Source organism: Microcaecilia unicolor, chromosome 2 (genome assembly GCF_901765095.1).
Source record: "Microcaecilia unicolor chromosome 2, aMicUni1.1, whole genome shotgun sequence".
Classification (NCBI taxonomy): Eukaryota; Metazoa; Chordata; class Amphibia; order Gymnophiona; family Siphonopidae; genus Microcaecilia; species Microcaecilia unicolor.
In genome coordinates, this window is record NC_044032.1 from 623,358,425 (window position 1) to 623,375,297 (window position 16,873).

At 41.3% G+C, this 16,873-nt stretch overlaps 1 protein-coding gene across 1 annotated transcript in view; it reads right to left on the bottom strand.

Annotated features, from left to right (window-relative positions):
- ABCE1 (ATP binding cassette subfamily E member 1) overlaps positions 1-16,873 on the bottom strand; it is a 91,236-nt gene that overhangs the window by 37,835 nt on the left and 36,528 nt on the right. The window contains exons 6-10 of the mRNA XM_030191679.1: positions 14,573-14,710; positions 13,961-14,030; positions 12,761-12,857; positions 5,189-5,278; positions 1,663-1,784 (exon numbers count right to left, since the gene is read on the bottom strand). Of these exons, the coding sequence (XP_030047539.1) occupies positions 1,663-1,784; positions 5,189-5,278; positions 12,761-12,857; positions 13,961-14,030; positions 14,573-14,710 (517 nt within the window). The remainder of the gene's footprint in view (positions 1-1,662; positions 1,785-5,188; positions 5,279-12,760; positions 12,858-13,960; positions 14,031-14,572; positions 14,711-16,873) is intronic.

The window sequence follows — 16,873 nt, forward strand, 5'->3', positions numbered from 1 at the left end:
CCTCAAATGGCAAAAGATTGGTGAAGATTTGGCAATTACAGTGTTGCACATTATTTTATTGTCAAGTACTGCAAAGTGAGGGCGCTGAGCTGCTCGGGTGGGGGGGGGGGGGGGGGGGGGAGGGAGAACACATCTTGACTGCTAAGTTGAATACTGTTAGCAATACTTGGGGATGATAACTCCATGTTTGGCTGCTTATCATGTTGGCATCGTGGAGACTTGCCAAGCAGTGTTTAAGCATGGGTGCCTGTGGCCCATACAGAGTTGTGAGTGTGGCACTGGCCACCTTGTTGGGCACATTGGATGGACCACGGGATCCTTATCTATCCATCATTTACTGTGTTACTGTGTAGTACAAAAGCAATCTATGTGGTCAATGCTACCAACATGAGTGGGATTCCACAGAAATTTGGCAAAGTTCATGGAGGAAAGTCTATACAACGAAAATAGCTAGGTAGACTTTGGAAAAATCACTGTTCATCCCGTGAAATGAGTTATGAGAAACTACTTTTGGAATTTGCTGTATAGCTGCAACCTGGACTGGCCACTGTCAAGAGATAATGCTTGGTTTGACTGACTTATCTGGCTCATCTTACGTTCTAACGGATGAAGCAAACAAAAACACTGTTAATGACTTTGGCGCCATCTTTTGCACCAAGCATTAGTCTTTCTTCTCCGACTGCATAGAACACTTACACATCAAGCACATCCCTCTTCTATACAGGGCACATTTTCTTCAGCTCAGAGTGTACACTTACAAGCACCAATCTCTATGAAGGGCTCACCATTTGTGCACAGTGCAACTCCTGCACTGAATCCATCAGCATGAACACCTTTTGACTTATGTGCTGGCAGCTTTAGTTGTATATAGGGGCTATTATCTGTGCTTGAAATTCCACAACATAGCATATCACCAGTCTTGCAAGATCAAAATTTAGAAGGGGGAAAAATAAAAAGGAAAACCCCCTCTTTAGTAGCAAATTGACAAGACAGCATAAATTACATGATTACATCATCCGCTTGGGTCCGATTCATCTTGCTTGACACAGAAAGTCTAGGGGGAGTCTAATGGAGATGACCAAAGGACCTTCATCCTGTTACTTCTGAAATACCTTGCCCTTGGTATACTGAGGGCAGTTTGGAACATCATGGTCTGTTCTAAGAGCAGTAGCAAGTCTGGTGAATGTCTTTGACAAACATTTTCCACCAACACACCACTGGTTGAAATTCCACAACATAACATACCACACCAGTTTTGAAAGACAAAATTTAGAAGGGGGGAAAACAACAAATAAAAAGGAAAATTCCCTCTTCAGTAGCAAATTGACAGACAGCATAAACTACATCTAAGGCAACAGCATGGACAAAAATATATTGAGGGGATTTGTGAGGTAACAGTCATGTGGGAAGTCCCTTCTTCATTTTTAAGAACTCCGAGATCCATGCACCTGATGGCGTCACCCACTTGGGTCCGATTCATCTTGCTTGACAAAGAAAGTCAAAGCACCTCACACGGACAGCCCAAAGGTCTTATTTTTGCAAAATGACTTCTTGTTGAAGGCCCAAACCAAAAAACAACAGTTAAACATCAAAATGCTGTCCACTTTTAGGATACTCTGCTTCTACTTCATGATGAAATGTGAAGGTAAAAAGTTTCTGTACCTTCTCTTACACTGAAAGGCATGGTTACAACACCATAAGCACTTGGTACACCATATAAACAACAGATGAAGTCAGAGAGGTAGTCTAGCACACTTAGATCGTGTTCCACCACAATGATATACCTACAAAACAAGAACCCAAACACTAGTTATACTTAGCTAGAATACATGAACATAGTGTAAAAGGCAAAACAGCAAATGCCACAGTATGTTAAGTGGAACTCTCTCCAATAGTTCCCCAGAAAAGCCAGGGGAAGGCAGAACACACTGGTACTGTAATACATTTCCTGGTTCAAATAACCATTTGATTCCAGATCATTTGAGAGATGCAAATCTAGTCTGGTTATCAACTGCTTTTAAAGCTTTTCACATACAGAAATTTATTATAAGGGACAATATAAACTGCCCGCAATGAGAAAACAGGTATTTTGTATTCACAAGGATTGTATCAATCAAATACACTCTGCCCAAGTGTTAGATTAGGCAATGGGACCAACCAATCATCAAATCTAGATCAATTATAAAAAAATAGTCTCAAGAGCCCAGGGATCCTTCACATAGGACTCCACTGTAATGGCTATCATCATTGGCTCCTTCCTCCTCCGAAACAAACCACAGACATTAAAAAACTCCCTTTTACTCTCAATGATAGGGAGAAAAAGATTCTGTGGCCAAAAAACAGGTAGGGGGATATCTTGAATTTATCAATATGTCATTCCCAGTGCACAAATCCAACACCCCAATATACAAAGGATGTGAAAAACACACTCCAACCCCATCAGAGGAGCTCACTCATTCAAAATGCCCATCCTAAAAAACGTATGTCACACTTAACTAACGCATATCAATTTTAGGAACCCCCAGGATGATCTCATATTTAAAGTCTTTCCACTTAGCTTTGAATCCTGGTTGTGAAGATCCTACAGATGATCCAAAGTCTTGGCTTTCACAGGAAACGCTATTCCCTCTAAGTTTCCTTCCTATTGTGTGAACTCATTCAGTGCAGCATACTCAGGGGAGCTCCCCATAAACCGTTGATATCACCAACATTTCAATTTACATGGGTATTCCACTTATTACTCACAATGTCTTTTCAATTTCTCGACAGCAAGGGACCCATCTGTTTCGCTACTTCATCAGGAGAAAGTATAACAGTGCCAAGAACCTGTTTCTCGTATCAATCCAATGCGAACGATTCAAAATGGCAGACATTTATATAGGACGCCTTCAGAGTGACTCCTCCTCCAAGCGATCTACACACAGCCAATCAAACAAAACTAGAACGCGAAGGAGAAAGAAAATATTTCTCAAACCAGCATCAGACAAATAATGAACTTTAATAAAAGGCTTCCCATTCCATAGGTCCATTAAGCCCCTTCGGCCAAACTGTTTGCAGATAATATATCCATTTTTGTTCCTTTTGATGGAGAACCCGTGAAATGTCACCTCTTCTCCCATTGTCCTTCAGCTGTATTCCCAGCACATCACAAAAATATTTCTTAAGCATATCCAAAGAGGAAATAAGAGGTGACTTGGGGAAATTCAAAAACCTTAAATTATTCCTGCGTCCGTTATTCTCCAAATATTCCAGTTTTCTTTCTTGGATTTCTCTCTCTTTAATCAAAATTGTAGTTACATTTTTTAATTCTTCAATTTCTCCTGACATTTTAATAATTTTGACACTCTGTTCTTGAGCCTGTTCAGATAAACTCTGATTAGACTTTTTTATCTCAAATATTTCACCTTTAACCGAGGCATTCATTAATAATAAGGTATTATTCACACCTTGTATGGCGTCCCATAGTGTGTCTAACGACACCACTGAAGGTCTTTCAATTCCTCCGGTACTCACTGCTACGATCTCCCGGGTTGGTGGAACAATATCCAGCACAGATGTTTCCTTTCCCGGGGTCGAGGTGCCCATAGGTCCTCCTTCCACAGCCATCACCGGTTTTTCATCCCCGGGAAGCCGTGACCCCCTGGGCAGCGAATCGTCTCTGGGTCGCGGAGGAGCAGTGTGGGAAGGAGGACTCAACGTCACTCCTTCTATGCTGCACTCGAGGCCCAAAATGGCCGAGTCCGCCGAAGTGGGCGTCCGCTCTCCAAGGACTCGAACTCCAAAGTTCTCCATAGTCATCTGGCGGGAGGTGGGTGTCGAAGGCGGTGCCACGGAGGAAGGAATCGCCGTCTTCCCCTTTCTCTTACCCATCACAAAGTCGGGTAAGTGAACCTTTCGCTAGAACAATGTTGATTCTCGGGAGCTACTGAGCCTCACATCTGTTCATGCTGCCATCTTGATCATCATCCCCCTACCCGTTTTTTGGCACAGAATCTTTTTCTCCCTATGATTGAGAGTAAAAGGGAGTTTTTTTTATGTCTGTGGTTTGTTTTGGAGGAGGGAGGAGCCAATGATGATAGCTATTACAGTGGAGTCCTATGTGAAGGATCCCTGGGCTCTTGAGGCTATTTTTTACAATTGATCTAGATTTGATGATTGGTTGGTCCCATTGCCTAATCTAACACTTGGGCAGAGTGTATTTATTATTAGATTTTTTTGTGATATTTTTCACTCTGAGCAGTTGTGAGAATTTTTGTATCAATCCAAGCAAAACTGTTTTGATTACTACCATAGTAAGATGTATCCACAGAGACAAGTACATTCTTCTTTCTGCAAGCAATTTTTCCAGGAAACACTGGCATTTTTACCTACATAGAGAGTGGTCAATTTGTTAAATGCCCCTTTCCATGGTAAAATGCCTTTTTACCTATAAAAATGCCCTTGAAATGTTCTGAAACTGGAACTGAAAATCCAGGGCAAAGTCACCTAAGGTTTCTAAGTAGAGAAAAGTATCCTAAATAAAAAATTGCTTCCATGACCCAAAATTGCACTTTCTTAGATTGGTACCAAAATCCAAGCAGTTTATCATACACCCAGATCTTTTTGCTCTTTCAATATGTATCACGGTAGCCACCTATATCTCTAGGCTCATATAATTTCATTACTTTACTCTATAAGATTCCCCAATGGTATAGTATCCCTGGCGATATCGGTTCAAGTCCTCTTGAAGAAAAGAGCACTGACTGTGGCTAGAACTATCTCTGCCAATACTGTAATGAAACATGCACAGTACTGCTAAAGTGAGGTCAGCTGCTAAACATTTGGTCATTTGTCCTACAGTGGCGCTGGCTGCCTGTTAATGCTTGGATTTACTAAATGGATGGAAATGACCTTTCTTAAGAAGATTTTGATTATTTTCAAGTACCACTGCTAGCATGCCAATCTGCTCAAAACAGACTGGGAAGAATACACAATGCATATTTTGTTAGGATACCTGAACTTTCATTCTAATAGCATTATATGTTCTAGCAACTATCATCAAAACTGTAGCAACCAGGTGTTTTAAGACACACCTATACGGGATAAGTAGCATATCAAACTGTGGCTAAAACTTGTGACATATATAAGTGTCAAAAAAAGAAAATCCTAAAGATGATGTGCTCTAAGCAGGAGAAAAGTTTGTACTCACCTGTCTGGGTTAATTAGAGATCGGATCGTAATAGCAGCTTTCAGGCGCTGCTTGACATCCAGATAGCTGGAAGGCTCATCAAACATGAATCTGAAAGAGAGGAATACTTCAGACAATTTTCTGAAACCATAACATTTTTTTTGTAAGTGATAGTGTAGAAAGGTTATCCTCTTTGTGGATGATACCAAAATCTGCAACAGGGTAGACACTCCTAATGGTGTGGGTAACACGAGGGACCAAGTAAAGTTTGAAGAATGGTTGAGAATTTGGCAGCTAAACCCCAAAGGGGCAGTACAGTTTAGAGAGTGAAGTACTTTTGTGCACAAAACAGGAGTGGGACTTGGGGATGATCGTACGTGATGATCTTAAGGTGGCCAAACAGGTATAGACAAGGCAACAGAAAAAGCCAGAATTACTAGCAAGAAAAAGGGGGAAGTGATAATACCTCTGTATGAGTACTCATTTATAGTACTATGCACAATTCTGGAAACTGCACCTTCAAAGAGACAAGCGGGATTGAGTCGGTCCAGAGGGTGGCCACTAAGATAATCAGCGATCATCATAAAGCATATGGGGATAGACTTAAATATCTCAAAATGTATACTTTGGAAAAAAGGTGGGAGAAGGGAGATATGATAAAGATATTTAAATACCTCCATGGTATAAATGTACAGGAGGCAAGTCTCTTGCAAAGGGACAGACTCAGGAGTAACTTAAGGAAACACTTCGTCATGAAAAGGGTGGTGAATTCATGGAATGGTCTCCCAGTGAAGGTGGTGGAGATGAAGACTACCTTAATTCAAGAATGCTTGGGATAAGTATATAGGATCTCTAAGGAAGAAGGAAGAGGAAGGGTAGACTGGACAAGCCACATGGTCATCATCTGCCTTTATTTTCTCTTGTTTGTTTGTTTGCCCTGAGTGCCAAGTGATTTATCGACCGACACCTCATGTTCTGTCCAGGTGCCTTGTGCCAGATGGAAATTGTAATGAGCTCCCCAACCCGACTTGCTCGTGTCCGCTGTTACCACCTCCCATTGTGCTATTAGAAATGGAACTCAAACAGTCAAATTCCTGGGCCACAACCACCACTGCACACTCTATTTGGCAACCAGCGTCCAAGGAAGATGAAGGTCGTACTTCTGTGACACCATAGACCAGCAACTAAAAGATTTCTTGCCCATGGCACCATTTCCATCACCGCCATCTCTGACCCCAGACCCTGGGCCTACCTTGACTGCGAATATGAATCTATTGAACCAGCTTCGAACTCCTGTGCTTCATGAGGAAAATCCTCTCCTGTGTTGAATAGAATGCCCAGATACGCCAGCATCTGAGATGTAGTTGTTCTGCTCTTCTCCAAATTATCACCCAACAATTGCAGAAGACGGTCAACTTTGTCCACTGCCACCATGCTGTCTGAATAGGGATGATGCACAATTGAGCCAGCTGTCAAGATACATGTGAACACCGATTCCCTGGCACTGAAGGAAGGCCACCGCCACCACCTCCATGATCTTGGTAAATGATCTTGAAGCTGTGGTAAGACCAAAGGGAAAAGCCCTGAACTGGAGGCGATGACCCAGCAAAGCAAAATGTAGAAGCTTTTGATGCTACAGCCATATTAGGTATATGCAAGTATACCTCTGAGACTGAAAGTGGCGAGAAATTCTCCTGCATGAACCGAGGCTTTGACTGCTCTTTGTGTCTCTATCTGAAAGCGGAACACATGGGAGACAGCAGTTTAGATCACTGAAATCTAAGACCGGATGAAAAGTGCCTTCCTTCTTTGGGACAATGAAGTAAACAGGTGGTCTTCTTAGTCACTGCCGTTAAGAAGCGAGCTCACCCTGGGAAGCTGCAGTTTATCTTTCTCCTCTGGAAAGAACGAGTAGAGGAGAGTCATGGCTCTTCCCATTCTCAGCCCCGCATCCAGCGATACCCATTTTGCTGTAATCAGGTCTTGACTGTCTGGATGCATTGGGAAGGCCTTAGAAGGACCTCTAAGCCCCCTCATGATCGAAAAAGATGGAAGATGCCGAAGCAGAAGGCTCCTTAATGGAAAGCACTGCCAGTGCCTCAGAAATAGGAGTATTGAGCTCCCCTTTATGAAACTACCTCAGTACTTTTGGATTTCACCCCTCCTCTAACGTCTCCTTCAACGATGGCACATCTGAATAGACTAAGGCCACATCAGATAAGCACGGAGAAGCAGAGATAGCCTCAACTGCCCACTCCCGGAGGTCTAAACAAGATCTTTCAGGAGCAGGAAGGGCAACGTGGCAAGAAATTGAAGCACCTTGCAGCAACTCCGACTGTCCCTGCCTCAGTAAATAGGCGTGGTATAAAAGCAATATAAACTCAGGAGAAAACAAAGATTCCAATGCAGCCAAATGCTGTCGGGCCCTGAGGCAGTAAAATGGCTGTGTTCCGTGCAATTAGCCAGAGGCTGCTCCTCACTGCTAAATGGTGCCCATTCCCGCGCTTTCCTACATCAAACTGTGCACCGGCCCTGCCAGAGCCCAAAGACCCCGGCATATTTGGATACTGCACCAAACCCAAAGATGTGCCACCACTGCCCGTTTCCTCCACCTCCTACAGTATTCCCAGATTGCATGCGCTGAAATGCCCTGACTTCGGCTTGCAGGTCTCTCAGTGAGAACACTGCTTAACTGCCTTCGCAGGAGTTGCCAGTCACCCTATCACCAGAGAAGCACAACATGTCCCAAGTGGTGAGTCGGGATCCCTCCCCTGCACTAAGTAGAACTTGTTGCCCTCCAAGCAGTTCAGAGTCAAACTTAAGTTGGACTTACCACTGCCAGCTGTTCTCCCCAAACTCACAGTCTCCACAAGTCTTACCACAGATGAGAAAGGCTCAAGACTCTCTTTATCTCACTTTTTTTTTTTTTTAAAGGCTGTTGTGCTGGGAAAGGAGAGGTTCACAGGAAACAGCAAGCGGTTCTCTAGCTCCATGGAGCTGGACTGGATGCCAAGAGAGATGTGTCTCAGTTCAGTTTTCAGTTCTCTATCTCCACCTGCTGGTTGATGGACACAGATTCTAGAAGAGTGGGACGCTACATAACGGAGCTGCTTTTTATGAGCTCAAGAGGACACTAATAAAACTTGCTCCACAAAGCTCTGCTAAACTTGTCATAAGCTCCAGACTGGGCAATGCGAGATAGTGTTACCCACTTGTGAGAATTATGGCCTGCTTGTCCTCAGAAAATATGAAACACAGTAAGATTACTTATAAAGGGCTCCTACTAAGCTGTGGTGTCCCATAGAGGCATATTTTCAAAGCACTTTGGGAGGCTAAGTTCCATAGGTTTCTATGGAACTTTGGGAGGCTAAGTGCTTTGAAAATGAGCCCGATGGTAAGTTCCGTATGGGTGTGTGGAAACCACATACTAACAAAATTAAAAGATTTTTCTGGGAGGGAGCATGTCTTTCGGGCAGAGAGTAGGCATTCTTGCACTAACCAGTTAGCAAATCTACACTGCTGTATGCTGATTAGTGCGGGATTAGCACTGAACCCTTACTGCCACCTATTTTGTAGGTGGCAAGGGCTAATGCACTAAATTATTGGTAAAAGCTTTGCGCTAATGGCAACATTAGCATGTGACCATAAATTTGGAAAACTGGCCTTTTTCTGGCAGCAGTAAAACTGGCCTTAGCTTACAGGAAAGACCTGCATAAGGGCATGCTAAGGCCATCTTCTACTGCAGCTTTGTAAAAGGTCCCAAAATGTTACTGTGTATTGTTATTTATTCTGACCACCGATGTGTTTGAGCTACTATTCATTTCCTAATTTACTGATAAGAAATATAAATTTACATCTGGAATCAATGACTAATGCACACGTAAATACGTTAATAGCATTTTTGAACACTTTTTTTTGTTTGTTTTTGTTGTTACATTTGTACCCCGCGCTTTCCCACTCATGGCAGGCTCAATGCAGCTTACATGGGGCAATGGAGGGTTAAGTGACTTGCCCAGAGTCACAAGGAGCTGCCTGTGCCTGAAGTGGGAATCGAACTCAGTTCCCCAGGACCAAAGTCCACCACCCTAACCACTAGGCCACTCCTGGACTTCACAATACCTCAGCGTATTTCAACACATGAAAAGGGACATCAACTTGATTTACTTATTCTAGTACATCTGAGAGGGCTATAACTTTTTCTACACAAATTTGGAACAAAGTAATATGGACAGATCATTTTCAGGCCTTTTATTATATACTGGCTGGCAGCATCACAGAATAAGAATAAGATTATATCATCCACACCTTGTTCAATAACAAAGTGGTGTAGGCCAAAAATTGATCAAATTCATTTTTGCCAAGCCATTACATTACAAATTCCATCATTAAAGGTAGAGCAGGTGGCATGGTTGAATGACTAGGATAAACATAGGGAATTGGTTCTAAATGATATAGCCCCATTTATGAGAAAAAGATTAAGCATCCGGGTAACAAATGGTTTAATGACTGACTTATTGAAGATGAAGCGCAACTGCAGAACACTTGAGAGATTATGGAAAAGAATAAATTGCCTCAAAATAAGGAACATTGGCAAAGAACAATAAATGCTTATAAAAAAAAAAGCCATTGTAAATGCTAAGAAAAAATATTTTTCAGAAATAGAGACATCTGTAATGCGAGAAAACTTTTCAATATTATTAATTCACTCACAGAGATGTCCAAGATCACTGAAAAATCAGACAAATTATTACCAAGTGCTGATCAAGTAGCCTCCTTTTTTCAAAAGAAGATTCAATCTCTATTCGAGTTATTGCATATATATGGTAACTCTAAAGACAATCTTTATAATTACTTACCATTAGCTGAGAATTGTTTGGCAGATGTTGGGTACTTTTCACAAGATTTCTATGAATGATTTTGTATTCTATAGTTCAAAAAAATGTGCAAAATCCCACTGCTATTTAGATAGTTGTCCAACCTATTTAATGAAATCGATGCCCTTAAGAGTTTAGAAAGGCTTTGTGTCACTAGATTGAGGATCATCTTAATAATGGTATATTTCCCAAAAATTATGTTATGTAAATTAGGAAATATACAATACTAGTAAAAAAAGCCTGTTTCTGACACAAATGAAACAGGCGCTAGCAAGGTTTTCCTCGGAGTGTGTATGTTTGAGAAAGTGTATGTGAGAGTGACTGTGTGAGAGAGAGAGAGAGTGAATGTGCAAGTGTGTGTGTGTAAGAGAGAGAGAGTGAGTCTGGGTGCGAGTGTATCTGTGAGAGAGAGAGAGTGTGTGTGTGTGTGAAAATGCGTATGTGAGACACAGTGAGAGAGAGAGAGAGAGAGAGAGAGTGAGAGAGAGAGAGAGAGAGAGAGAGTGTTTCACACAGATTCAGTGTGTGCGAGAGAGAGTGTGTGAGACGCAGACTCTGTGAGACTGAATGTATGAGACCAAGAGAGTGTGTGAGTGACTGTGTGACACATAGAGAGTGTGAGACATAGAATGTGTGAGAGTGAGAGAGAGAAAGACATTGAGTGTGTGAGAGAGAGAGAGTGTGTGTGTGACAGAGATACCTCCCCCCCTCTCTGGTGTCAGGCCCTCTCCCCTTCTCTCTCTCTGGTGTCTGAGCGTTACTGTGCAGGATGCTGAGCTCTGGCTGTGCTTCAAGGAACTGACCAATCCTATGGAGGAGTGGCCTAGTGGTTAGGGTGGTGGACTTTGGTCCTGAGGAACTGAGTTCAATTCCCACTTCAGGCACAGGCAGCTCCTTGTGACTCTGGGCAAGTCACTTAACCCTCCATTGCCCCAGGTACAAATAAGTACCTGTATACAATATGTAAGCCGCATTGAGCCTGCCATGAGTGGGAAAGTGCGGGGTACAAATGTAACAAAAATAAAAAAAATAGAATGCACCTCCAACATTCTGAAGCTGAGAAACCTCATGTGGTTGGTCACTTCTGCTTGTGATGAACCCGGAAGTACGTGATGTCAATTCAGGAGATGGATACAGAGAGCAGGAATGCCTCAGCCATGCAGTCAGCTTCAGAATGTTGGAGGTGCGTTTTATTATATAGGATTGTTTTAACACCTATATTAAAAAAATTTTCAGCCTTGAAAGGGGATGTAACAGACCAGTGGGGTCTATTCCCTATTTCACTAAAATAATGGAAGCATTGTAACTAAGCAATTAGAGTCATATTTAGATCAGTTTGATTTACTGCATGATTCATAATCAGGTTTTCATACCAATTATAATACAGAAACTTTACTAGTTACATTATTTGATCATTTATTTTTGTTACATTTGTACCCCGCACGTTCCCACTCATGGCAGGCTGAATGTGGCTTACATATACAGGTACTTATTTGTACCTGGGGCAATGGAGGGTTAAGTGACTTGCCCAGAGTTACAAGGAGCTGCCCGTGCCTGAAGTAGGAATGAAACTCAGTTCCCCAGGACCAGAGTCCACCAACCTAACCACCCTAACCACTAGGCCACTCCTCCTCCTCCTTGTTTCTTATCCAAAAGAACTCTTTTGGATAAGAAACAAGGTGCCCTTATTATGCAGCTGGACTTGTCCACTGTTTTTGATCTGGTTGATCATGTACTGCTGTTGGAAATCTTGGGCAGGCTTGGTATAACTGCTACCGTTTTGTCATGGTTCAAGGGCTTTTTAACTGCTAGAAATTTTGGGAAATTTATCAGAAACTTGATCACTACCTTCAGGTGTACCTCAGGGTTCACCCGTCACTGATTATGTTTAATGTCCTGATGGTTGGGCAGGCTCCTGAAGAAGGATATAAGAACTATATATATGTGGATATTACTATTATATTTCCAGTTTTCACTGATTTATGAGATGTTTATGCTGCAATTTCCCACTGTTTCTCACATTTCCAATTGGATGTCTTCCCATTATTTGAAGTTGAATAAAGACAAAACTAAGTTTCTGTTAATAAAAATGAAATCAACTCAAGAACTAAAACCTGATTATTCACGGGGAAAGCTTTATTCTCGATCAATCCATATACTGGGTATTACGTTGGACAGCAGTTTAACTTTGGAACCTCAGATAAATTCTCATTATGAATTCTTTTTATATTATGAGAAGATTAAGGGTTATTTGCAAATTTCTATCAATTGAGCAGTTCAGACTTGTAGTTCAGTCACTAATTCTTAGTAGACTGGCCTACTATAATATTATCTATTTGGGACTGCCAAAATATCTAATGAAAAAATTACAAACAATCCAGAATGTGGCGGTTCATTTGATTTATTCCCTTACAAAATCAGACAGAACTACAACTTATTATAGAAAACTGCATTGGCTTCCAGTTGAGGCCAGGATAACTTTTAAACTAGGATGTATGTTATAGAAAATTGCGCAGGGATTAGTACCGCAATATTTAACATCTCTTGTACATTACACATTAGGAAGAAAGTTATATAACACTCGTAATTCTCTTCTGTTTGCTTTTCCAAACCCCAAGGGTATCCCTGGAAAGAAATGTTTTATATGCCTGTTCGCGTATCAGGCAGCCAAGCTTTGGCTGGTGAAAAAGGAACTAAAAGGTGCAGCAGTCATACGTACATATCTGCTTTCTGAATGCATACTACAGCACAAGCAAATCGCTGCAGTTCCCCTCCAGAAAGGTCCTCCACATTCCGCTCTTTCAGATGGGTTAAATCTGCAATAAAAAAACATCGTCATTTCATATCCCGTTTTATGCGTACCCGATAGTACAAACCACACTTAATTATGGACAAGGGATGCTGGTTCAAAGCTCAGCTGCCTCTAATTCAAAACATATAGGTCATTTTATAATTCCACTGGTAAAGAGCATTGCACCAGCATGAATTATTTCACCCTGGATAGAGGCAGTGCCAGGTTAATAAATTACAATGATATTCACCCTCTTCTTGGAAATATGTACCTGGTTAGTGCATCTTAGTTAGACTGACAGCTATTTACCTAGTGATAAACTATCCAATACCGAATGCATTCCTTTTCCCCTACAAATATAGTACCCTAAAACAGCATGCAAGTTATTATACAAAGTCCTTTTCCCAAAGAGTTTACAGTCTGAGCGAGTACATAATGGGCCAGATAGGCTCATGCCATCTCCTATTATCAAACCTCCTTGGCACTCAAGAAGGCTATTTTCCATATTTATAAAGAGGACAGGTCAAAAAAGGAGAAATGTTCTCATCAAGATAGATGATGTTCAGCTTAGCTTTTAGTCAATTTCACATAATATTCTGCTTTTTCTCATTTTACCCAAAACAGATGAAGTTGAATAATACAAATTCATAGAGAAAAACATTGAAATAAAAGCACTGGATCTAAACAGGGAACCGAACCTTTAAATATTTTGATTGGGTCTTGTTACGATCACCTTTACCAAAGTTAAGGCTAATAAAAATTTAGTAACTGATAACCAGTATTTTTTTTTCTTGAATTTGGTTCTGGTTTGGGCTCAACTGAGTTGTTCAAGTACTAGTTTAGGCTGACTTCTAAAAACTGATTGCAATTTTGGGTTGACCTTCCCCCTTGATTTATTTTTAGCAGAAAAAGAGATCACAGCATGTACAACAGCAGTACAGAAAAATTACAATAATATTTATTTACTTAGAAGGTTGACACTAGTTTAACAGCACTATTTGGGGAAAATGAAGTAGCATAACAAGAATAATCTGTTCTGTAGAATTAGTAGTAATAGTAATAAAAACAAAATGGAAAAATAGCATTAAATGTTGCTAAAGCACATATTTACATTGAAATCTCGCTTACCAAGTTGCTGACAGACAATAGTCTGAGTCTTAGTTTCATCCTTTCTATCTAAAATGGTCCCTACAGTTCCCTAGGAGAACAAAACAAATTTCAGGTCAAAAGCAGCTCCTTGTGTATTTAAAGCATTATTATTATTAATCCAACACTAAAGCATTATACATAGAAATAACACCTTTCTCAAAGGCTGCCAACAGGTAAGAGTTAAAAGCAGGACTGTGGAGTTGGGTACACCAAACCTCTTACTTCAACTTCTACTGATAATAAGCTTTACATTTTTCTTATATACTTACCAGTACTTTAGATCCAGGGCAAAGATATAAGTATAAAACGATAACATTACCATGTATTTTAAAGATATCCACAACAAATAAATTTATACACAGTGACTAACTCAAATATTTACTGCAAATATTCTTGCAACCCTCTAAGACCAGAGTTTAAGAATCATACAAGCAATTGTAGAAGCCAAACCCAACAGCCTTTCAAGTACACAGAAATCTGGCCATACTATTCTGACACGCCACATATGAGCTATGAAAGTATATAACAGAACAAGGCAGCATTTGCTCTGCCCCCAAGTGTCTCTCAAACTTATGCAATTACTGCACCAACCTTTGCAGCCTTGGGTATCTGGTCCACATACTGGGGCTTGATGATGGCTTTTAGATCATCTTCCAGAATTTTGGTAAAGTAGTTTTGTAATTCAGAGCCTCTGAAATAGGTCAGGATTTCTTGCCAATCAGGTGGTTCCTACACAGACATACAAAAACAGGAGCCTAGTGAAAAGCTATGATGATATTCATTCACTGTTAAAGTGACTAACTCAGCTTCATTAAAAGACTTAGACAATCCTTGATGTCTGGAGCCCTTTTAATGTCCATTTCTAAAGGGTAATGGGAAATACAATCTCTGATTCTTAATATCAACCTGCACTTCATATATTTAATAGGTGTAACCTCCTATGTGAGAAAACTTGGATTACAATGCAAAGGTGAGATATGCAAAAAAACAACTTAAAAACCAGCCATTTGTGCACATTGTTTACATATAGGGTGTTCAAGACAGACAAAGACAACATTATATAGCTATTTACCATTTCCAGACACAAATGTTCTCTATGAGAGAGAAGTGCTAAGATTTAAATCCTACTCTACTAGATTGTTGATTTAAACCCTCCCAGGAGATAGTCCCCTTCACCAGCCCTTCCCTTCTTTTATGAATTAACACAGGAGCCATTCACCTCACTTAATCTAGGCATCTGAGAGGAAATTTTCACCTCACCTTCCTTCTTCCTTTTTTAATACATGGAATATTATGGCCTGGGCTTCCAGGATGGTATTTTTGAACAGCGTTCATGCCCGATGTAAATTTTTGACCTTCACAGCTGCTCCTCAAGTTTTTTTTCACCGTTCTTCTAATTTTATCATAGTCTTTTTGAAAGTTAGATGCCAACATGCTGGATTTTCTGTGTGTACATACTCCAGAGCCGATATCAAATCTGATATAATGATCCCTGTTATCAAGAGGCCCCAGTACCATTACCTCCTGCACCAGATCATGCACTCCACTATGGACTAGGTCTAGAATTTTTCCACTTCTTGTTGGCTCCTGTATCAACTGCTCTAGGTAAGACCTAATTTCTCCTTCCATTACATAGGTTCTCACTATTTCAGAAACTTTAGGATGTTCAAAAGCAGTCCCCTGAGTGGCTGGGAAACTGACGGCACTGCTGCTTTAAGGACTGAAGCCCCAAAACTGACTTCCAAGCACACCTCAACTTCCACCCTGTAGTACTTGGCAAAAGTATGCAGTGTCGAACACGTTGCCACCTTGAAAATATCCACTGGAGACAGTAAGGCAGTCTCCACCCTGGATGTCATTGTACACCTTGTAGAATGAGCCTGCAAGGCCTGAACAGCCTGCTTCCCCACAAGCAAATAAGCTGACACAATAGTCTCCTTCAGCTATCTAGCAACTGTGGGCTTGGAAGCCATGAGGACAGGCCTCTGCTTACCAAAAAGCAAAAACAGTCTGTCCAATTTGCGAAACTCATTCATGACTTCCAGTTATCTAATGAGGACTCTACAAACATTGAGAAGCTTCAAGGAAGAATACCAAGCCTCTTTATCCTCTCTGTTAAAGGACAGAAGCTCCACAGATTGGTTGAGATGAAATGCTCATACCACTTTTGGAAGAAAGGAAGGAACCGTGCACAGGGAGAACTCCCGCCTCTAAAAAGTGGAGACAGGGATCTCGACAAGGGAGCCTGAAGCTCCGAAATCCTGTCGATGCAATAGACACCAAGAATGTCGTCTTTATTGTAAGATCTTTCAATGAGGTCTTCCAAAGCGGCTCAAAAAGGAGGCTTCTGAAGAGCCCAAAGGACTAAATTAAAGGTTCCACTCTGGACATGGTGTACGAAAGGGATATCGCAAATGCCCTGCTCCCCTCAAGAATCTAATAATATCCGGATGAGCTGCAAGACATGTCTTCTATTACTGGCCCCTGAAACAGGCCAAAGCTGCAACCTAAACTTTGGGAGAACCCAACGCCCATCCTTTCTGAATATCTGCACAATCTGAGCAGAGAAGGAAGAAAGTTCGTGCTCAGAACACCAGTCCTCAAACATCCTCCACACCCTTACACATGCCATGGATGTAGAGCGTTTCCAAGCCTGAAGCAAGGTACAATGATGATCAAAATAACTTTTCTTGTCTCAACTGAGCCATTTCAATGGCCAAGCTGTAAGGCCAAAGAGACACAGATCATCCATGAGCACCGGACCTTGCTTTAGTAGGCTGTATATCTGCGTAACACGAAGAGGACATCGGTCCAGCAGCTGAATTAGGTCCGCATTCCATGGCCTCCGCGGCCAATCTGGGGCTACGAGAATTATTCTACCCTGGTAAATGC